The 25,002-nt window shown below is 30.5% G+C and overlaps 2 protein-coding genes and 1 pseudogene across 2 annotated transcripts; 1 reads left to right on the top strand and 2 right to left on the bottom strand.

Annotated features, from left to right (window-relative positions):
- Nucleotides 1-4,827: 4,827 nt before the first annotated feature.
- On the top strand, nt 4,828-24,782 carry LOC130815392 (caffeoyl-CoA O-methyltransferase-like). Its single transcript, XM_057681854.1, has 6 exons — nt 4,828-5,088; nt 21,210-21,295; nt 21,847-21,926; nt 22,029-22,173; nt 23,215-23,346; nt 24,303-24,782. The coding sequence occupies exons 2-6, from the start codon at nt 21,224-21,226 to the stop codon at nt 24,591-24,593; spliced, it is 720 nt and encodes a 239-aa protein (XP_057537837.1). The 5' UTR covers nt 4,828-5,088; nt 21,210-21,223; the 3' UTR covers nt 24,594-24,782.
- On the bottom strand, nt 11,742-12,688 carry LOC130815393 (uncharacterized; annotated as a pseudogene).
- On the bottom strand, nt 12,597-17,157 carry LOC130815686 (uncharacterized). Its single transcript, XM_057682173.1, has 10 exons — nt 17,050-17,157; nt 16,904-16,936; nt 16,736-16,828; nt 16,537-16,592; nt 15,677-15,760; nt 14,255-14,452; nt 13,944-14,180; nt 13,507-13,751; nt 13,257-13,401; nt 12,597-13,116 (listed from the first exon to the last, which is right to left on the bottom strand). The coding sequence occupies exons 1-10, from the start codon at nt 17,155-17,157 to the stop codon at nt 12,597-12,599; spliced, it is 1,719 nt and encodes a 572-aa protein (XP_057538156.1).
- Nucleotides 24,783-25,002: the final 220 nt, after the last annotated feature.

Here is a 25,002-nt window from a genome sequence, read left to right on the forward strand (position 1 = left end):
GTCATGATCAAAAATTAAAACTATTTTATCGTAGGTAAAATCCTAAAGTTGGTATTAGAATCACAACAACAAAACTAATACCGACTTTTTTGACTCTAAAGTACATATATTTTTTGAAGGTTTTAAGCTTTTGTTTTGTTTATGAGTATAATATAATATTATGGACGAGTTGAAAGATAATGTAAAAAAATATATATATTCATCAAAAATGTCAAGGGCCAAAGTATGATGAAACTCTATATGTCAAGGAACCAATTCAACTAAAAGTTTAATTTAATAGTTAAGATCTTAGGATATGTTATATGCTCTAACACGCCCTCTTACGCGAAAGTCCATTGGGCTAGAAGTGTGGATTGCACATAGGCGTTGAATATTCCACTTTAAATGAGGGGTAGTTGAGATTCGAACCCGTGATCTCTTGTCACATAGGCTTTTACCATGTTAAGAAAACAATTCAACCAAGAAAATTTAAACTAATAATTAAGACCCATGGATATATATTATATAAACACAGTACTCCAATTTCCTCCCTTTATTTACATTTCATTCGATTCAAACAGCATATGAAACATATTTATTCATTGTACATGACATGATATTTTCTCATCGAAAAAAGAGAGTAGATGTAATTAACAAAATAATAAATTAATAATCATCAAGAAAAAATGAAGTTAAGTTTAGGAATACTAGATAACCTATCAAATTTTACCAAGTTATACTTAATTCATAGGTTATACGCTCTTTGAACTTCGAACATATGTTAATGTTTAATTTAATAGATTGAGGTATATCTTTTAGAGTCGTGCTCCAAAACTAAATAAATAATTCACAATACAAGAGAAATTTTTTTTTATTTATATGATTAAAAAAATTGTTATATATTTATAATCTATACTATATACTAAAACAAAACACACCTGATATAAACAACTCAATAAATTAATGAGTTGTCATCATCTTATGAGATTGTTTCCCTCATTTTAGCAAAGATGATGTCATTAAATAAGTATAACTATAGAAATCTTAAATGTTAAGGATGATTATAAGATAATTAATTTGACCATCATTAAAAATTTTAGTTGAGACTATAACATATACTATTAAAATTTGAAAAACAATGTAATAAATAGTAGTATGTAATAAAAATGCACAAATTATTATCTTTGATTTTTAATTTAAAGCACCATTGATCTATATTTATTTTAAAAAAACACTCATTCATTTACAAATTAATTATATTATTTCTAAATATACTTTTAAAAAAAAAAGTTCACTAAAATGCTAATCATATTATATATACAATTTACAATGGTCCACTGCTTTATCATTATTATAATAATAACTATAAAAAAAATTTGAATTCCAATTTTCATGAATGTAATAAAATGCGTATTAAGAAATAATTAAAATTAACGTAATATTATGTCAGATCTATTCAATTTATTTGTTTTTTACATCAAAATGAAAAAATCGTACATCGCACGAGGATTAACTAAACATCAAAATAAAATATTTTTAAATTGTAAACAAAACTATTCAATTCAAATGCAACACGGAATTTTTTTTTTTTTTTTTTAAAAAAAAAAAAAAAAAAAAAAACAAAAAAAAAACTAGAATTTACAAAAGTAAATTAAATTGTGTGTATAGTAAAAGCGTTGTTTGTTGGAAAGTTTTTGAAGACTCAAGAAAAAATATTAAATTTAATGTTACCGTGCTAAAAGGGTTTTTGCAACTCCAGTAAGCCTCAAGGCCGGAGAAGATAAATTATTAACTTTTTGTTCCTTTAAATTTGTTAAGTTTTTCTTAATAGCTTGTCGAAGAAATAGAACATTTCAAAATGGTAAATGAAAATTTCATTAAAAAACAAAAAAAAGTTGTAAAATTATTTTTAAATAAGATTAGGATAGTTTTGAGGTATAATCGCCTTGAGCCGAACGTATATAAAGAGGTCCAAAGTGAATTAGTTCTTATTATTAAAATATAGTTTGTGCATAAATACCTTATCATTATATATTTTTAAATTTGTACATTAATTTGAAATTAATATGATAGAAAAAAAAAATATATAATACATAGTTGGAAAAAAAAAAACAAAACTTTAGTTAGGAACGAATCTAATTGAATTAAATTAAGGATGGAACAAATATGTAGAGCACTTCTGTGAAGTAGAAGTATGTGGAACCTGCTTTAAAGCGCTCATGCATCATTAAAGGATTGTCTGAAACTGTGCAACATTGATAGTAGTGACTGTAATTTGTAAAATTTTTGTCGGCAGACGGCCCAACGCTCCTAATCAATCACTTGATCTTAGATCATCAAAAAAAAAAAAATAAATAAATACTAATAAAATAAAGGATAAACTAAAATTATATGGGGAACATAATAAATATAAAAATGTTAAAATAAAATTAGTGAAAGATAGGTGGGGACCATAAACATTATAAAAATATTAAAATAAAGATAAATAAAATTAATTTGGTTCAAGAGTTGTGATATAAATAAAAAGATTTTTTATGAAAACAATAAATCGAACATTCCAATAAGTCAAATGGAAACTTTTTAAGAAATCGAGGAATTCTAATTTTAGACATATTTACCTTTGTTTATCTTTATTTTAATGTTTTGTATGTTTAAGGTTTCCATATATATTTTCCTCTAATTTCAATTTAACATTTTTATATTTCTTATGGTTAATTTCCATATATTTTCCACTATCTTTAATTAATCATTTTTTAAGTAGTTGTGGTCCTTTTATTTTACACTAACTTTATTTGAATTTTTTTAAATGCTTATGATTTTCACTTTTCCTGCATTAAATTTATTATTTAGTATTTAAGATATATATCATTTAAAAGTTTTCATTTTTCTTAATTCTCGTGAATATTCTAGATGAGAACAACTTTAAAAAACTAAATAAGTATTTGCTAATAAACCTAGCTAAATTTTCTAGCTTTTTAATGGAAATTAAGAAACCGAAACGTTTGTTAATATTTAATATTTCCTGATTTGATATATTCAAATAAATCAATTATTTCAATTCCTTTTTAGTAACATTTCATCATTGTTAATATCGTCATGAGATTCAATTGTTTAATTATTATTATTATTATTATTATTATTATTATTATTATTATTATAGTAACACATTTTCTATTACTCTTAAAATTGGTGCATCAAATGAAATATTTGATCAGAAGAGAATATATATTTTTTATTTTGAGATTTTTTTGTACTTAGACAAACAATAGATATAAATCCTTCTGTTGTAACTAAGTTTGACATGAAATAATTTTATTCATCAACAGGTTGAAACAAAATCTGATATTATGTTATAATTTGTTAGAGTATATAATATATTATAGGATATTCTTTTATTCGTCTCAATGTAAACATTATGAATATCAACTTTTCATAATTTTTAATTAAGCATAATTAGAAATATTAAGAGTCAAAATATTACCTCGACAAGTGTCAAAAACAAATGAAATAACTCAAATGAATTGGAGGGTGTATAATATATTTTAAAGCTTTAACCATCAGTTTAAGATTTTGATTGAATTGATTAATTCATTAATACTATTTTAAAAGTATTTTTAAAAGAAAAAAATATATAAAAAAAAAAAACAAAATACCACATATTGAGTGAGAGGAATAGAATATTATTTTTCTTTAGCACGTTGAATGTCTAGGTTAAGAAAAAGGCATCTTTACGAACATCTGATACCGACAATTTATTGTTGAATAGTGACACCAAGAAACACCACATAAATTAATTTTATGTTGCACGACTCTTTCTATTAGGGGTGTTTTATCTTATGTTTTTCAATCAGTTGTTTATTTGTGAAAAATGATGTCACCTATATCTTATTTATGCAGGATTTTTATATATTTGAGAGGTAAAATTGACAGTTTTTTTCTAATCCTCCCTATAAAGGGAGTATGGGTATGGATTGTCCGCCATCTCCCCTCACCCAAACCCTGCTTTCAAACGGGACATTGGATATGATGATGATAATGATAACTATTGAAAACGATACTATATTAGAGTTCGAACAATATGTTTCAAACTCCAATATTGCCAAGGTCGAATGTATGAAGTCTTGTAACAAATAAATTTACGCTATCAATGATATCGAAGTTTGTAAGAGAAAATAATGCAATAAAAAAAACGACACAAAAGATTTAACGAGGTTCACCTAACTTAGGCTACGCCCTCCGGTATTTAGTATCTCTTATATTATTAAAGGAGTTCAAAGAACTCTCAAATATAGAAAAGTATAATAGAGAAGAGATATAGGCTAGTGTTTGGTTTGGGGTGTATATTGTGGATTATTTGGTTGAGCAAATGACCTCCCTATTTATAGGGGAGATCACACTACGTAACATTTAATACATTAAAGCTATGAATAAATGATAATAAAACAGACCCAAGCACTTGAAGAGTCAAAAACAGCATCCTAGGAGCGTCAGAAGATCCGCTCGACCAAAATAGAGGCTCGCTCGGTCGAGCGGCATGGTCGAGCGACCTTCAGGAGGCATTCTGACAGCTTTGCTCGACCCAGCATAGTAGAGCACCTTTTTTTCACTTCATCTAGATTCATAACTCCCATGTTTAAGTCACTTCATCAACGCACCATTTATTTTATGCATTGATCATCAACTTAATCACCACATTTAATCACATACTTGATCACCCATTAAACTTCTCAAAAGATACCATCTCTATGTGCATGACTTGGTTGTGCACTCAAGTCACCATTAATATTAACAACTTTCTCAAGAAGTAGGGTATGGATATAATTTGTGCAGTCGTCATCTCTTTCTCGGATCCTGAATTTGTGCCATAACCATGACCTATTGGTGCATAGTATATTTTATTTATTATTTATTAAATTCTGTTTTGGAATAGTGAAGGCCAGATGCCTCTTTTTATACCCAACAATTTCATTAAGATTTAAAGTCATCTTCTTTGGCAATTTCTTAACGAGTGAATGCATTAAGCCAGGAGGAGTTCGGGTGTCACCATTAGCAAGTCTCGGTTCTTATCTACAATATCACTAATACTTTCTTCTTGTTTCTTTATTTGAGGTGAGTTACACATATTTTTATTATTATTTCTGTTCTAAAACATTTGTTATTGATTGTGATTTATTATACTGAAATTTGAAAAATATCACTACTTTTTTTTAATAATACTTACAATTGATTGTAATATGGTGAGTCACTACAACAAAATTTGATTTTAGTGGGATATATATAGCGACATTTAATTTAGATGTCATTATTTTAAATTTCTAATAATATATATAGTAGATTTAGTGACATTTATTAGACCCTTTAGCAGCTTAATAAAAAATCATACTAAAGCTTTTCACGACATTGTACCTAGTGACATTTATGTCACTATAGACTATAATAACAATTACATATGTAACTAAAGGCCAAATAAAGTGTCACTTAATAATGAAACTTAAAATAAAAACGTTACTCTAGAAATATTAATCAATGGCATATTTCAATGCTACTAAATTTAATGTCGCAAAAAGTTAAATTTGTTGAAGTGAAATCATACCCATATCCCTCCATGTTACAAGAGTGCTACCACTAGCATTTCACAAAAGTTCGATATTACCATGTGAAATTTTCCTTAATATTATTGTTAAATTCATCAATTATTATTCAAAGTTGTTATAATTATTATTTTGATGATTATTATTTTACATAACCAACATTATAAGATAATTATAAAGCACAATTTATTAAAGACTAACTTATAACGACTTTGTCTCTCAAAAAAAAAAAATTATAACGACTTTGAAAAAACAATATTAGAATACATAACCGGTGAAAGTATGACAAGTAGCACACAAATTTACATACTAATTAAATAGCTTAAATAAAATTCAATTAGTGGGGATGGGGGTGTCTAATGATCTTTGAGGCCTTTAAAAAGTTATTGATTGAATAGTTTTCTTATTTGGTCCATGTTTTTGTTTGGCTAATGAATCTCTCCGGGTGTCATATGCTCACCAAAACGGAGTTCTCTAAAAATAGGCTAATGCGCCTTTGTAATTTTCGAACCATCTTTCTACATAATTATATAAAAAAATATAAATAATTTATTATATAATTTAATAAATCTTAAATATGACTAATAAATAATTAATTAATTAGCAATAATAAATAATAATAAATTAATTAATTAATTGTATAATTAAATATAAAAAAATAATAAAAAAATATTTTAGGTATAATTAATTCATTTAACACTATTAAACATTAATTAAAAAAAGTGACAAAATCTCACAAAGGGCAATACTTAAGAAAATAGTTGGCAACAGAAAAAAAGGTCAATTAGTGGTCGAATTATTGAATGAACCGATCTCCCTATTAAGGAGGCACCGAGACGCTCAAATTACAGTTGACAAAATTTATCTGATAATTTTGGTAGAAACTAATCAATCACTCAATCCTATCAAACAACAGCTTTTGTCACTTTTTAATCGGTCCGACTGACTAAATAGCTAATATAGCTTTGGTTGGTAGCTTTTTGTATATTTTTTTAAAATATTAATATATATTAAAATATTTTGAATTTTCATGGAGTATTATATAAAAATTAATAATCTGGTTTTATTTATAAACTATAGTAATAATATTTATATTTTACTTTTATATATCTAAATATATTTTATGATTATTAAGACAATTAAAAATATGATATAAAAATATATAATTGTAGATTGTTTAAAATTTACATACATTATTGAGTCTTTTGGCGTCAAATTTATAAATAAAAATCTTTGCGAATCATCCTAAATTATTGAGTCTTTTTGTGTCGCAGAAAAAGATATTGGTACGAAAAGGTTGCCAAGTTTACTTGTTTGAATGTGCTTGTGTTAGAGCTAGGTTGTCGGAAAACTTTCTAGCGCTGTGATATTTTTAAAGGGAGAAAGAATGAGAATGAGAGTGATGATAAGGTTTCGGAATGGTTTGGAATATTCTGTGGTGCTCAGTGTGTCATCTTATTTGACTGACAGTAACATAAGAGGCATGTAATCTTTGTAATCTAGCGCCTAGGGGTAAGTAGATAAATTTTTTTCTTGAAAATACGTTTGTTTTCATTCATATCTATTTATCACCTAGCTTTTCTACAAACCCCCACAGTGTCTCACATTTTAATTATCTCCCCCAATAATTTCATGCTACCATTAATCCAACAATCAATCTTCTCCGCTAGAAATCTAAGCCTAGCTATTTGCTTCTTTGTATCATAAAACTTAATTGTCATCATATTTATAGAATCCCTCTTCATCACAATGCAAAACTCGTCGTACAACTTTTCAAGAATGTAACGGAGGAAATTCGGGAGTTACATTTAAAAAAAAATAAAAATAAATAAAGAAAAGGAAAAGAAAAAAAGTAAAGTTTGATTGATTTAATTAAAGGGATTATAGAAAAACTTCCAAACAAAATTGTGCAAAAATTTCGGCAGCATCTGCCTTGAAATTGGACGCACCAAAAGAAAATAAACGCGAGGCAACATCGGCCTTGTAACAAAATATCACCGCGAAATGTTCATCGCCTAATCCTCTGTTGACATGCTAAGCATGGATCATGGTTCCAAAGTAAACGCTTGAGTTTGAAGAAAGAAAAAGAACGATAACTTTGTAAATCATACAAATCACAAAACAACGCAACGGAGATAACTTATACAAAAAGGAGGACATGTGCCTCAAACTCAAAACATAAACAACCTGAATGGAAATATTCTACACGTAAAGTCAAAATAATAAGATTATCGCACACTTCAAGACTCTCACTCATTCCCCTCGTACGCAATGCATAGAAGCTCCATCACCTGTAATGTCTATTTATGATGTCCCCGCTGCTCAACGTAAGATCATAGACCAACGCGTCATAGCAGGACCATCAAAGACGAGCCATCAACAATGAAAACAAACAGTACATGTCAGTAACTAACAACATGTTATATATATGACCAATAATCAAATCCAAATACCAAGATAAAGGAGGCATTCCTCTATGTAAGTATCAACTCTAACTATTTCTCATTTCGATGTACTTCTCAATGCCTCCACAATTTTTCTTCTCTTCTTTGATTTCATATATTCTCTTATGTGACAAGAGGCCACCATATTGGGGTTTGCAAGACCCACATGGTAACACCTCAGCCAAGGACGGTGACGGCCATGCCAACGCTCAATAACAAAGTATGATCATACCCCGTACAACGACCATATACAGATGATCCATGCCTCCGGGAACTAAACCAACTGGGGTACCAATCCATTGGAGTCACAATAAACAACCAACTTAATATCTCATCAATACGGGACTCGTTCCCATTCATAAAAAAAATTCAAAATTTATCAATAAGGAATCATTCTCATTCCATTTCATATACTCCAACATTCCACTCTCGCAACATCAAAACTCATTCTCTACCATCTCTACAAACCAATCCACACTTGAAACAATAACTTAATAATGTTTAATAGCAAATCATAGTCAACATAACTCATATAACATTGTTACACAAAGAAAACATAATTAAGATGCATGCAAGAGTTAGCTACTGTGTGTACTTACCTGCAACTGCAAGATAACAAGTCGCAACAATCACTTAAAGGAGGTTCTTACGCCCCTCTTATGAACCGGGCACCTATACACGTTTAAAGTAAGACTAGTAAGTCTACTCGACTTCCTTTAGGAACTACTTGCTCTACTAAGTACCCTACTACGATCCTTACAAGCCACAACTCATATGAATATGCAATCTAATCATACACACAACATGTTTACTCACAAACAATGTCATCAATCAATCTAACTATAATATTAGTTTCCATTAAATTCTACAACAAGGCATGTTCAAGGGGAGAGATTCAATTTATACACTTTTGCAATAAAACAAGACTATGTAGCCTTAGATCGTATAATATAGTGTATTACACTCGATTTCAATGCATGATGATAATGATTTTCAATCAAATTTGTTCCATTCCTCAAGGTTTGAGGTGACAAAGTATAACAAAACAAAGCAATTAGTAGCTTAGACATCTCAAAACCATACAAGAAATTAGTTTGGCAATAATTGCATACTAACCACATCAATTACACATCAACCATGTTTCCATAATTACAATGACAACACTTAATCACCGCTAACGATACATGATACAAAAATTCTTTATTAGTAATTTTATACAATAGTTCTTTATTAGTAATTTTATCAATAATTCTTTACTAGTAATTTTTATCACTAATTCTTTATTAGTAATTTTATCACCACCAAACCAACAACACTAATCACATTCACCACCATCATCATCATCATCATCATCATCCTACCTAGTATATCCCGCTCATAGAAAAAAACTATGGACAGGGTCTGGGGGGGAAGGACGGCGGCAACTCATACCCATAGAGGAGAGCACGGCCAAAGGAGTCCCTCGGCTCGAGAAATAAACGGAAACGGGAACGGAAACAAAGAAACGGAAAGAAACGAAGACGTAGCTACACTGGAAAGATAAAATAAAGGCCTATGAATAAAAATAAGTAGACCCACCTACAAAATAGGGGACAAAAAAACTAATAAAAAAATGAGAGGAGCAAGTTAACAAGAACACAAAGAGGTAAACTACGAGGACATCAGTAGTCTAAAACATGGATATGACGCCTCCAACTACCCCTATCCTTAGTCAGACCCTCGGAGAGGTTTAACTTACGCAAGTCAACTTTTATCTGCTCATCCCAAGTTCTCCTTGGTCTTCCTCGACTTCTCTTACCCTCTACTATAATGTTTTCTACTCTCCTCACAGGGGCGGCGAGAGTCTTTCTCTCCACATGTTCAAACCATATCAATCTATTTTCGCGCATTTTTCCAGAAATAGGGGCTACCCCTAGTTTGTCTCCATAAATTAATTTATATTTAAGAATTAAAAGCAACTACCATTAGCATAATTAATTTATATTTAAGTATTAAAAGTGACCAACAACCTTAACTATTTTTAATTATCAAAACCACCATTATTAATCAAAAATAACACTTATCAAAAGCTTCTATAAATTTGTCCCACTATCACAAAAATCACCAAAATACATAAAAGTAGTACATCATCATCATCATCATCATCATCCAACCCAGTATATCCCTGATATAGATCGGTTATGTCTCAAAGCTAAACCAAGCTATACGCACACGTAGTTTGTTGTTTTCGTTTTAATGAATTTGTTTTTGTGAATTTTGTGGTTTTAAAACAAGGAAAAAAATGAAATGTAAGTGTTGATTTCTCAAACAGAAAATGGCTTGCCAAAGGTTGCTTCGATACAGTTACACCACGAAACAAATCTAAGGGCTCCTAAGAACACATTCAAACTTTAGCCAAAAGAATGAAAAGCATAGGAACTTCAAATTACTTAAACTAATCCAAGTTAAAGTAAATTGCAAATAAGAACAAGGAAAATTGCTCAATAGGAAGTTTGTATTAAAAGTATTGAATAATATAAGAAACAAGCTAAGCCCTATTTATACTATAAGGAGATAAGCCAGCAAGGATTACAAAATAGCAAAGAAAATTCAGAAATGACATCCACTTGTAACGGCTACATACACCTACTTGCAACGGCTACAAATCAGCTAATATTTGCAATATGTTTGACTAATCTTCAAATGATATTTTGGGGCTGAAAGTAGATAAGATCTTCATGATATATCCCTCACAATCTTCAAGAAATAGTGCTCAAAATTCCGGCTGCAAGTGGTGTCTCAAACGTCTTGATTTTGCCAAATATATATTTTTTTAAGCTTCCACTTGCTGAACCTTCATAATTATATTCTTCATATTTCCTTGGTTTATTTGCTGTCTCAAACAACTTGATTTTGCTAAATATTTTTCTAATCTTCCACTTGCTGAACCTTCATATTTATATTCTTCATATTTCCTTGGTTTATTTGCTTGATATTTTCAGCTGCTTGCTTGCGTTTCAATCGCATAATATTCGACCCATGAGCAAAATTAAATACTAAACTCAAATAAAAGAAAAGTACAACTCGACTAACTAAGCATGAGAAATGATTAAGCTTGATCATAAACCTGGCTTTAATCATCTCGAAGAAAACAAAAGACCCAAATACTCGAAATAAAATAAACGACTTAAATAATAAAATGACCCAAAAAAGAAGACTTAGTTTATGACTACGAAATTAAAGGACTTCAGTTTTGGAACTTGAATTTGAGCGTCTTCCATTTGATGTATCATTATATTGATCTTGGTTAGCTCAGGAGAACTAGATGTAGGTGATCCTACATCAATCCCGCACATAGAAAAAACTATGGACAGTGTCTGGGGAGGAAAGGACACCGGTAACTCATATCCATAGAGGAGAGCGCGGCCAAAGGAGTCCCCCAACTCGAGGAAGATACGAAGACGAAGGTGTAAGGGAGTAAAACCTAATAAACTAATAAGCTAATTAAAGGGACAAAAAAAAAATAAAACTAATAAACTAATAAAGAAGCAGGATGGCAAGAACCTACAAGAACATTAATAATCTAAAACCTGGATATGACGCCTCCAACTACCCTTATCTCTAGTCAGGCCTTCGGAAAGGTTTCGCTCCCGTAAGTCAATTTTTATCTGCTCATCCCAAGTTCTCTTGGGTCTTCCTCGAATCCTCTTACCCTCTACTATAATGCTTTCTACTCTTCTCACAGGGGAGGCAAGAGTCTTTCTCTGCACATGTCCAAACTATCTTAATCTATTTTCGCACATTTATCCAGAAATAGGGGCTACTCCTAGTTTGTCTCTAAACTCTTGGTTCCTAATTCGATCCATCAATGTGTGCCCACACATCCACCTCAGCATGCGCATTTCTGTAACTTTCATCTTGTGTTCAAAAACCTTCTTAACAGGCCAGCATTTGGTCCCATATAGCAGAGCAGGCCTGATAGCCGTCCGGTAGAATTTTCCTTTTAGCCTGCTTGGAAATTTCCTATCACATAGCACCGCGGTGGCTGCACGCCACTTGACCCAACCCGCTTATATGCGGTGGTTTACATCTCCGTCAATCTCTCCATCCCTTTGAATGATCGATCCCAAATATTTGTACTTGGTCGTACAATTAACAACTGCTTCTCCAATGGACACCTCTGGTTCACCTACTGGTGTTGTCCCACTAAAGTCACAGTGCAGATACTCAGTCTTCGTATGACTAATGTGCAACCCTTTACCTTCTAAAGCTTCCCTCCACTCATCCAATTTATTACTAACCTCCTCTCTAGATTCTGCTACCAGCACTATATCGTCCGTGAAAAGCATGCACTACGATACCGTCTCCCAAATAGATTGGGAAATATCTTTCATAATGACAGTAAAAATGAATGGGCTTAGCGCCGATCCCTGGTGTAGCCCGATCGGCGCTAAGCCCAACTTTAACCGGAAAAAGCTCTGTTATCCCCACCGGTGTTTGGATGTTAGTCGACACTCTATCGTACATATCCCGTATAGCCTCAATGTACACTGGGTAAATACCTCTAGCTTTGAGGCTATCCCAGATGATGCATCGTGGTATGCTACGCTTTCTCCAAGTTAATGAACACCATATGTAAATCCTTCTTCCGCTCCCTATATTTCTCCATCATTCTCCTCAAAACATGGATTGCCTCTAATGTTGACCTTCTTGGCATAAAATCGAATTGGTTCTCTCTAATCACCGCTTCCTGTCTAATTTGCCTCTCTATCACCCTTTCCCACAATTTCATAGTGTGGCTTAAAAGTTTGATACCTCTATAATTCCCACATACTTGTGCATCGCCTTTGTTTTTAAACAGAGGTATGAATGTGTTGTTCCTCCATCCTTCTGGCATCCTATGTGTCTTCAGGATCGTATTAAAGAGGTTCGTCAGCCAACGAATGCCCTCTTCTCCTAGACCCCTCCACACCTCAATCGGGATGTTATCTGGCCCGACTGCCTTCGTTCTCCCCGTCTTTTTGAGAGCTTCTCCTACTTCTCTTGTGGTAATAACACTCGCTGACCCATCTTCCAGTGGTCTTTGGACGTCAGACAAAAGCTTATCCTCCTCCTTTGGCCCCCTAGACTCATTGAGTAGTTGAGAGAAATACTAGAACCATCTGGCTTTAATGTCCACTTGTCTCAAGAGGACTCGCCCTCTCTCATCCTTGATGTATTTCACTGCCTCTAAGTCTTGCCGCTGCCTGGACCTAGTCCTTGCCAACTTAAAAATCTGCTTTTCCCCCTCTTTAGTATCAAGCTTCCAATAGAAATTCTCATAACCATGGTTTTTTCCTCCGTTACCGCTTTCTTTGCCGCCCGCTTTGCTTCTTTATAGCTCACTCTCTTTTCTATCCTATCCTCCTCTTCCGTGCATGCCATAAGTTCTTTAAATCTCTTGTTTTTATTCTTTATCTTCTTTTCCACCTCCTCATTCCACCACCACGACTCTTTGAACACTTTTGATTTACCCAACGACACCCCTAAGGTCTCTATTGCCACTTTTCTAATGGTTTTCCCCATTTTCATCCACATTTCATCTGCATCCTCTGACTGTCTTGGAAAGCCCACTAAACTTATCTTGGTTGACAGGGTTGTGGCCATATCCCCTTTAAGTCTCCCCCACATGATCTGTCCCTGGTCTCGACCTTCTTCTCTACGATTTTCTTCCTCATCTTGAAAACCAGTACTAAAATTTTGTGTTGGGTGGGCATCTCTGTACCCAACACTACCTTACAGTCCAAGCATGATGCCCGATCTCCCTTGCGCACTAGGAAATAGTCAACTTGTGTTGCATGCCCGCCACTCTTATATGTGGTCAAATGCTCATCTTTCTTTCTAAAGATCGAGTTTGCTATAACCAAATCTTTTGCTAACGCGAAATCCAGCAACTTCTCCCCACTCTCACCTTTCCCCCAGACCAAATCCACCGTGTACCGAGTTATTATTGTCTGCATCTCTACCTATATGTCCGTTAAAGTCTCCTCCTAAGTAAACTTTCTTGTCATCTGGGATAGTTCTCAAGAGGTCTCCTAGGTTATCCCAGAACTCGCACTTCACCTGCTCGTCGAGACCAACTTGGGGCCCGTACGCACTGACAATTGATATGATCTTTTCCCCCACTACTATCCTAACTAGAATGATCCTGTCATTACATCTCCTTACTTCAACCAATTGTTTTAGGATATCATTAGACACTTGCCGTCCAGCCCTACATACCACAACTTATATCCTTTTATACCTTTTGCTTTTTGCCCCTTCCACCTAGTCTTTTGAACACACGCTACATGGATCCTGTATTTATAGAGCTCATTGGCCAACTCCAACGACTTGGCTTCTAGAGTTCCTATGTTCCAAGTCCCCACTCTAAGTTCTAGATACTGTTTACGTTGTCCCCCTGACCCCCTCTCCTTGGACCTGACCTCAGGTGACCATAATTACTTCCTAACTCTATATTCGGTTACTACGGACTAAGTTAAAAGGTTACAGTCTAAGGGAACACTCCAAGATAAACACATATCAACACAAAAAGAGCGACGATAAAAACTAGGTAAAAAAACAAACCTAGGTAACACTCAAAGCACAAACACAAGGTAAAACACGCAGAAAAAAGGACCAAAGATAAGGACCATGAAAATAACAAGATCAGAGAAATTTTTTTAAAAAAAAAGCAACAAAAAGGAAAAAAAAAATTAAACCCAAGAACGATAATCCAGATCAAACTTAAAAAAATTCAAAAAGAAAAGGACAGTAAAGTTAACTAATTATCAGAAGATTACAAACTTCTGCAATTTCATCCCCAACACAAACCCTAACTTATTTATTTTCAAATCTCACTTCTAAAAGTTATCTATTACAAATTCTATTAAGATATAAACTAATTTAAATTAAAATTCATGAATTTACCCAAAACTTTAAAGATTAAAAGCACTAATTTTAAATACGGATGAAAAAGCTCAAAAAATTGGAGGAGAGAAAGCAGAGTCGCGTAGAACAGCCGACGGCCGGCTGGTGGGCAGTGGTGCGGCTGGCAGCTGGCGGCTGTCGGCGGTGGTGGTGGTGGTGGTGCAACTGGGTAGTCTTGTTGTGGTAGGTGAATTTCTTGAGGGAGAGTAAGGGTTTAAGAAAGAAGAAGACATTGGAGGGAGGTAGGAGTAAAAATATGAGGTGGGTTATTTAAGGGGAGTAATTAAACTTTTAATCCTACCCATACCTTATTTGGGTATATTATTTACAAGACTCAATAAAAATAATAAATGATCTTAGCTCATAGTTAACTTAAATTTATTTAATAATAATAAAAATAATCAAAATTATAATAATAATAACAATAATAATAATAATAATAATAATTGACTACTTAAATAAATAAATATATATATATATATATATATATATATATATATATATATATATATATATATATATATATATATATATATATATATATATATATATATATATATATATATATATATATATATATATATATATATATATATATATATATATCTAAAGGTTAATTCAAATATTCGATAATAAATATATTAAAATTATTTTTTTCAAATCATTTAAAATATAATATTAACGTAATAAATTACGAGGTGTTACAGACTACCCCCTTAAAAGAAGTTTTGTCACCGAAAGTAGGACATAAAAGACTCTAAACATGAAAATTTGCTAGTCAATCCTGTCGAGTTGGCTCCATTTGGCACATTATGCCCACTAAACCAACATCAAAAACAATTTTAATTGTCATTAAAACACACAAGCATGACTTCATTATCATTTTTTTTCTAAAACTTAACTTCATTTGACACACAAGATTGCATTCAAATACACAATAACACTCAAATTTTCAATAGCAAGCATGCAATAATTGCAATAATACACAATTTAAACAATAAAATGCGTGAAAACGCGCAAAATTTATCGCATTCTACCCTCCTTAAAAGAAAAGTTACGACCCCGTAACTAAACTAACCTCGGTAAAAAGGTGTGGATATTTCTCACGTATATGAACTTTAACCACGTTATTAATCTCTCCTTTTTTTTCTTTCTTGTACTTACTTTAGTATTCTAGGGCTCGCTAGGTTTCTTCTCATATGACAAGTTTTCGTCAAGGTGTAACAGTTCAAGATCTAATACATGTGACTTATCAGGAATATATCGTTTAATTTGCGAAATATGAAATACATTATGGACTTTCGCTAACTTATTTGCAACACGAGTCTATAGATAACTTTTCAACCTTTCACTGTGACTTCATACGATTCGATAAACCTTGAGCTCAACTTCTCGTTCTTGCTAAATCTCATAATTAGTTCCATCAGAGAACCCATCAATAGTACATATTATCACACATCAAAACTCATATGGTCTTCTTTTTAGTTCTACTTAAGAATTTCGTTGATCCCGAGGCTACCTTAAGCTTTTTACGAATCATTTTCACTTGTTCGATAATCTCCAATAGCATAGTCGATCTAAAGTGATGGACTCACTAAATCATCCCAACATACAGGGCTACGATATCAACAACCATATAAAGCCTCAATGCCTTCATTTGAGCATTGCTTACGCCGCAATGTGTATGGGACTCACGAAACTTATTTAATTTTTTTTTTTGCATAATAATATTATAAAATAACGTTCAAGTCCTCTAAAACCTAATAAATAATTATAAAGTTCAATTCGATTTACTTGCTTAATCATATCCTTAAACATAAGTGGTACAAAAATGTCAAATTTAATCAAGTCATCCAACACTCTAGGTTTCACTCCAAAAGAACAAACCTAATAACGTCATAAAACATTAAAAAAATGAGAACCTCTACCATTTATGTCATGATAGTAATTCTTGTAACTGACCTTGTGCTTTTTGATTTCCCGCACACCTTTATCCTAAAATATTGAATCATTTTTGATACATCACACTATTTAAATAAAAAATTTTATCATAACTTATGCACATAACTCTATATATTTTTCTCTTACAAAGTAATGTGGTTCTAAACCTCATGTTTTCTTCTTCTCGAATACTGGTTAAGTTTCACTCTTTTCATATTGTTACCTCCTTCACTTTCAACTCGTTTATTAATCTTTGATCTTCTTGAATTTCCCATTTACCCTTATTTGAAAAATACATAAACTTGTCAATATAGACATATTTCTTCTCTCTTCTTATGCTTTAATCACTTTTATTTAACCAACACTTTTTCTATTTACTTTTGAATCATTACATCGTCCATATTGTCCAATTTTACTCTATATATAAGATAAAATATTTCGTTAATACGTAATAATAAGATATCTAGCCCATTAATTTTACATAAACTAATACAACATCTTAAATCATTCTTATTCTTAGAAAATTCTTTATTACTAACAACCTCTTTTAATTTGATATGTGTATGGGTATTATAATAATAATAATAATAATAATAATAATAATAATAATAATAATAATAATAATAATAATAATAATAATAATAATCAAAATTTTAATAATAATAATAATAATAATCAAAATAATAATAATAATAATATCAATAATAATAATAATAATAATAATAATCAAGACTATAATAATAATAATAATAATAATAATAATAATAATAATAATAATAATAATTGACTACTTAAATAAAAGAAAATGTATATATCAAAATTTTAATTTGATATGTGTATGGCTAATTCAATTATTCGATAATAAATATATTAAAATTATTTTTTCAAATCATTTAAAATATAATCTTGACGTAATAAATTACAGGGTCTTAAAGTTTATTAAGCGACCAATCGTTGAAATTTGCGTGTAAGATTCGTTGAGCAATAAATCATCGATCAATCATAATATAACCCCGCTAATTAATTCTCATATGTACATTATCCAACTTTTCACTTAAAAGAAATGACATGTATATAATTTTGTTGTAAATTTTTTCCCAAAAATATCAATTTTTTTGGTATCAATTTTTCCTTTTAGGTTATGTTTTCGTATTTTTAACTTTCCCTCGATTCAAAGGTGGAATTTAGATTTAGATTTTTATTTTTTGATCTAGCTAATAAACCTTAGAACCAAGTTTAGTAGCTATTTGACAGGAAGGTTACTAATCAAATAGCTACTAACTGGTTTGGTCAATTGAATTGACCAAAATGGCCAAAATAGCTATTTGGTCGGTAGCCTTTCGACCAAATATTTAATTGACTTATTGCTTGGATCGTTACGGAGTGAGTTTTTTTAGTTGTATACGATATTAGCCTAGGCCAAATGGGACAAAGTGTGCAATTTAGCCATTTTGACTTATAGTACACCTTAGTAATGACTAATCAATAAGTGACCCTTCTTGTTAATTGCCTCCATAGACTCATACTTAGTTACTAACTACACTCTTTGAAAATACTTAACATATGACAAAGATTTTATATTAATAAAATATTTAGTTATGAACTTGTATATAAGTTTGGTGAGTAATTTTCCTAATTAATACCGATTATATGGTTTTGGGAGAAAATAAAACTTAGCAAGTGTTGTATGCAAGTCAACACCTATATATTACTCTCTCCGTTCTTTAAATAAGTTTTCATTTGCCATTTTGAGTGTTCTATTTGTTGTTTCCATAAAGAATCTTTCTATTTATATCACAAATTTTGGACAAAAATAACTTTATTCATCCTCACTTTAATATTTTTATAACCCCACATATCTCCCACTAACTTCATTTTAACATTTTTATATTTCTTATGATTTTCATATGTTTCCCACTAACTTTATAAAAATCATTTTTTATTAGTTGTGGTCTCCATATTTTTCCACTAACTTTCTTTTAATATATTTTAATGCTTATGATTCCTTCTTTTCTCCCATCAAATTTATTATTTAATTAAATAATACATTCACTATCTAAAATATTCTATTTTTTCGTAATTTCTGTGAACATTCCTTGCGATAACTTCATTAGAAAACAGAATAAATAATATGGGTTTGTGAGTCCAAATCTACGTATGTATCTAAAAAATAGGCCCATAAAATAATCACAATTGTCACGGCCTTAACATTGACTACTGACCATGAGTAGCTAACATTAGTTTGTGCTGGTGCGCTTTGTACTTCTTTCAATTCCTTGTGAATTTGGAATACATACATAAAGTATTCTTTAGTCTTTATGTACCTCATTTAATATTGCTTGCACGAATTAATCATACGCCATTATTCAGCTGCTATTGTCAAGATTATGAGTTGTCAAATACTCTCTCCGTTTTCTCCGTCTTGTATATTTTTTTAAATAGTATTTATGAATTTTAGCATTAAACTTTGATTATAGTTTCTTATTGATTTATATGAAAAAACATATTTATATTGAATCTTGATAAATTCATCTCAATATATACTTTCTAATAATCAACTTTTTAAAATTTTTAGAAACTTACAATTAAAATTATTTGATTTTTAAGTTTGAATTGGCCGGAATCTGCGAAAAAAGTGAATGGAAAGAACAAATGAAAACAGAGAAAATAACTACTTTTAACATTTTTAGTATTTAAAGGAGAATAATAATTGTATTTGTATTGAAAATATAAAATTCTTTAACAAGTGTCCTATTTGCGCAATGCACTTATTCAATCTGTAATATCTCTAATTATGCATAATTAAAAATTATAAAAAATTGTTATAAATAATCCTTTGATTGTGACGAATCAAACAAGATTCCACTTGACTCTGTTATAACTTATAAATTAATATTAAAATAAAAATTAAGATTAAAAGATAAATAGTATCCAAAAAGTAAATGAAACACTTATAAATTGTGATGAATAAGAGGGAGTATTACTTTACTTTTTATTTTTTCTTGAAAAGTTAAAATAATTACAAAGTATAACATTAATTGTTTCAAATTTCTATGTTAAATCAAATTAAAATAATTGATAATAAAAAAAGTTTCTTGATTTTTATACACAATCTTATTGGTTGAAATATCAATGTACAACCCAGTTAGTTGTAAATAAATGCCATTGTTCTTATTTTAATTTTTATTTATCTTTTTCAATTTGCAACATTTTTATATTGTATGGTATCTTCCGTCATCAATTTCTTTATGTTAGCAACATTTTTATTTTTGTTTAGTATGTCCATTATTTTCTTTAATTTATATTCACTAATTTAAACGTACATTGTTCCCTTATTTTCTCACCATTTACATCTTATGTATCCATCATCATCAGCTAACAATAAGCAACTCCCTTATGCTTTGAATATGCACCAGCTGTCTTTGGCAAGTTTTTGTCTTCCTGCATGCTTAAAATTACTTTTTTTTTTCTTTTTTCGCGCATGCTGATTAGATATTTTCATTTATAATAATAAGTTTTTGCTGCCTTACTATTAGTCTATTACTATATATAATAAATACTTCCTCAATAAAATTTACTTGCAAAATTTGCTTTTTCACGCAGTTCAATATACTAATTTAGTCCTTAATATATCTAATTATGTATAATAAAAAATTAAAAGTTTGATATTAATAACCTTTGCAATGTAACGAATCAAACAAGATCTCACTTAACTATGTTTTAACCTATAGCTTAAAAATTAATCACAAATTAAGAGTGATGAATAAATAGTGTCATTTTTTCTAATATTGCAACTAATTTGAAACAGAAAAAATAAGTTTATAATATATAAGTTTATGAGAAAAAGTGAATATAGTTTATTTTTATAAATTTTATAATGATAATAATATATACCTCTATCATTCTCTTAAAATTATATTTAAATATATCTTTTTACCAATAACTTCATACACTGCATTAATTTTTATACTAGTATAGATAAATACGAATAATGTTAGAGTATATAACATATTTTGGGGTCTCAACTATCAGCTTAAGCTTTTGGTAGAGTTGGTCTCTTGACATGATACCAGATATGAGGAGGGTCTGTGTTGCATCCACACTTCTAGCGTAAAAGACTCTCGTATGAGGGGGCGTATTAGAGTATATAAGATATCTTAGGGCCTCAACCAAAAGCTTAAGCTAATGGTTGAGACACCAGACAGAATATATGTTATATACTCTAACAAATAAAACATGAATAAATGCAACATGACAGAAATTTAATAAATAAAATGTGTTACTCCTATTAAGTACTATATATTATCATTGTTAAACTTTGGTGCAGGTATTATTTTGAAAATGGAGATCATCGGAGACATGAAGCAAATCATGAAGACTACAGGATTATTGCAAAGTGAAGAGTTGCACAACGTTAGTCTCACTTATATTGTTATTAAATTACTCGCTCGGTTTCTAAAAGTTTGTCCACATTATAGCGATTATATAGTGTTAGAGTCTCGTCTTGAGCCGGGGGACTTTTTTGGTCGCGCTCTCCTTTATGGGTATGAGTTGTCGCTGTCTTTCCCTCCTCAAACCCTGTACGTAGTTTTTCTATGAGCGTATATAAAATATTCTGGAACGATTATGGGCCTCAACTGTTAGCTTAAACTTTTGATTGAAACTTTTGATTAAAGCTCATGATATGTTACATATACTCTAAGACGCCCTCTCATAGATAGCATTTTGGGCTAAAAGTGTGGATAAAAAACATGTTGTAGGGCCACATAAAATGAGAGGTAGTTGAGATTTGAACCTGTGACCTATCGTCAAGTTGGATTCTAATACCATGTCAAAGAATCAATTCAACCAAAAACTTAAGTCAATAATTGACGCCAAAATATGTTATATACTTTATAAGATATAATTACTTTTACGTAATTAACTAATAATTGTCCTAAGAATTATATATTTGAAATAAGCAGTACATTTTAGAAACTAGTGTTTATCCAAGAGAGGCTGAACTTTTAAAGGAGCTAAGGGAAGCCACTGAAAATCATCCCAAGTAAGTTTTTTATTTTTCCTTTAATTAAGTATCATAATTCAGAATTAAATCTTTATGAAGAAGAAATGATTGCATTATTAATATATTATTGTGATTTGGCAGGTCTTATATGGCAGGAGCACCAATGGCTGGACAAATGCTTGAATTCTTATTGAAAGACAAAAATGCCAAAAAGACAATTGAAGTAGGAGTGTTTACTGGATACTCACTCTTGCTAACTGCACTTACAATCCCAAATGATGGCAAGGTTGGTGGGCTTTATTCATCTTACTCTCATTCTTTTTGGGCCGGTTTGATTCGGAGTTGGTTTTTGTGTTGACTTTTGAGTTGGTTTTTAGCTTTTGAATTGTTAGTCGGTAAATATTTTTTAAGCGAATTAAAAATCTTGTTTTTAAGTCAAAGGGTCTGTTTAGCAAATAACTGTTTGTTAGAACTTTTGGCTGAAACGGTTGATTGGTTTCATCAACTGAAAGTATTGATTGATAAGTCAGTTGTTTAAGCTAATTGTTTAAAACAACAATTAATAAGATATTTGGTAAAAAATATTTGTTGATTTTTAGTTGTTTATTGGTGCAAAAATAGGCCAAAAGCTAACAATCAATAAAAAGATACTAAGACTACTTGTTAAACACGATCACAATGAAAAATAATAGCTTAAAAGCCAAAAACCAACTGATAATACTTACTTTGATCAATCAAAAAGCCAAATATCTATCAGTTAACTTTTTCATTGACTTTTGATTTGTTGCTTCACTTTTTTCTAAAAACACTCAATAGTCATTAACTAATTGTTAAACACCACATAATGAAAAATAGCTTAATAGCCAACAAAAATAGTCTAAAACTTTCAGCTAATAACCAAATAAACCAACTAAAACACAGGCGACATTCATTCGTCAAACACCCCATCACTACAAGAGATTTAACTTTTTGCGACATTGAATTTAGTGGCATTAAAAAAATGCTACTGATTCATGTAATTGTTACTATAATCTATAGTGATATTTGTGAGAAATGTTACTAGATCTTATGTCGCAAAAAGCTTTAGTGTGCTGGTAAAGGGTCTAATAACTGTCATTAAATTCTCTATATATACTATTAAAAATTTAAAATAGCGACATTTAAATTAAATGTCGCTAAAATATATCCCAGTAAAAACAAATTATGTTATAGTGAATTTCTCGGCCACATTTAATCACATTGTATTGTTATAAATGGTAAGATCAATGTATTAAACCAAAATATCTTTAAAAGCGACATTTCTAAATTGTTGAGTTGGTTATTTCAGATTACCGCGATTGATATTGATAGGGAGGCCTATGAAATTGGTTTGCCATTCATCAAAAAAGCTGGCGTTGAAGGGAAGATTAATTTTATTGAATCAAATGCTCTACTAGCTCTTGACAATCTCCTACTCAATGTAAGTTTACATTTCAAAAACTACTTGGACTTAGATCTGGATCCAAATTGATAGTGTTCAAAAAACACTTACAGCCCATTTGGTTGTAATTGATACTAAACGATGGCAATGAAAATGATTTCTAGTGTAATTTACATTTACACTACATAGAATATACCATGTAAATCTCATGGTGATAAAACTTTGATCGGAAAAGGTTTTTCATTCACAATTTTCTATTACCACCTAATATCACTTTTTCATATGGTAATGCATTGGAATAATATATGTGAAGAAAATGAGATGATTGGAATAGAACGAACATGATCATTCAACTTATCAAAAGATTTTTCTACTAAAATTACACTAGTCTTCAGTATCATTCCCACCATTTAATATCTATTACGAAACGGGCCGTTAAACCTACGTTAGATTTTAAATTCAAATTCATGACTGACGTTGTTGTAAAATAACTCACATATGATCCCACAATCAGAGAGGGGTTGACTAACATCTACTACTTCCGTTTTGAAATACTTGTTACACAAGTATTTTTGGTATTGTTTATTATTCAAACTTATTTTATATATTGTAGTTGCTAATATATAAAAAAGTATAATCAAGTGGAATTTAGTTTGAATCATTTAATCATACATTTTCATAATGTTAAACTTTTAAAAATTTTAGTTATGCATAACTTAACATATAAATAATCAAAATATAACAAATTAGATTGCGTAAAAAAAGAAAAGTAATAGTTATAATGGAGCAAAGGATATAAGTTTGATGGACTACTTCTGCCATCATCAATTGTTTTTAGGATGAAATCTCATCAAATTTGCTTGCATTTAATTTTCTCAAAGAGACGACTTCAAAATAAGAAGCAAATATTCTAATTTTCTCTTTAGTTTGTATTAATTAGTCTATTTAGTCCATATATGTAATCCAATCTCTAGTTGATGGAATGAATACAATAGGAAGAAAATGAGAATAGCTTTGACTTTGCATTCGTGGATGCGGACAAGACAAACTACATGAATTATCACGAGAGATTAATGAAATTAATCAAGGTTGGTGGTGTGATCGCATATGACAACACACTTTGGGGAGGAACAGTGGCCATGTCTGAAATAAAAGTACCTCACTCCATGAAAAAGAATCGCCAAGCTATTATCCAATTTAATTACTTCTTGGCTGCTCATTCTCGCATTCATATTGCTCATCTTCCTCTTGGTGATGGCATTACCTTTTGTAGGCGTATCTATTGATTTTTATTTTTGCATTTAATTTTTTAAGACAAAATAAAATTATATATTTAAGATTATGTTTGTTTCCTTATTTTAATAAGGAGTTTATATGCTTATAATTTATATTAGTTGGACTATATAATGTAAATTTCCGCTACTCTTGTCTTTTAAATAAGTTACTTAAATTTCAATATTTGTGGTTTCAAATAATTTATTTGTGGTCATTGAATAGTTAATACTTATTGGATTGTATAATAGTTTATTTTGAGTACATTATGGGCTGAATTTTAACCCATTTCGGATAATTGCTTAGGGCCGCTAAAAATAAAGGGTCTCAAATATTCAATAATGCTATTCAGGATCGATTATGAGCTACACTTTTAAAGTAATTTGGCTGTAAAATTTTTTTTTTATGTTTGAAAGTAATTTT

Source organism: Amaranthus tricolor, chromosome 6 (assembly GCF_026212465.1).
Source record: "Amaranthus tricolor cultivar Red isolate AtriRed21 chromosome 6, ASM2621246v1, whole genome shotgun sequence".
Classification (NCBI taxonomy): domain Eukaryota; kingdom Viridiplantae; phylum Streptophyta; class Magnoliopsida; order Caryophyllales; family Amaranthaceae; genus Amaranthus; species Amaranthus tricolor.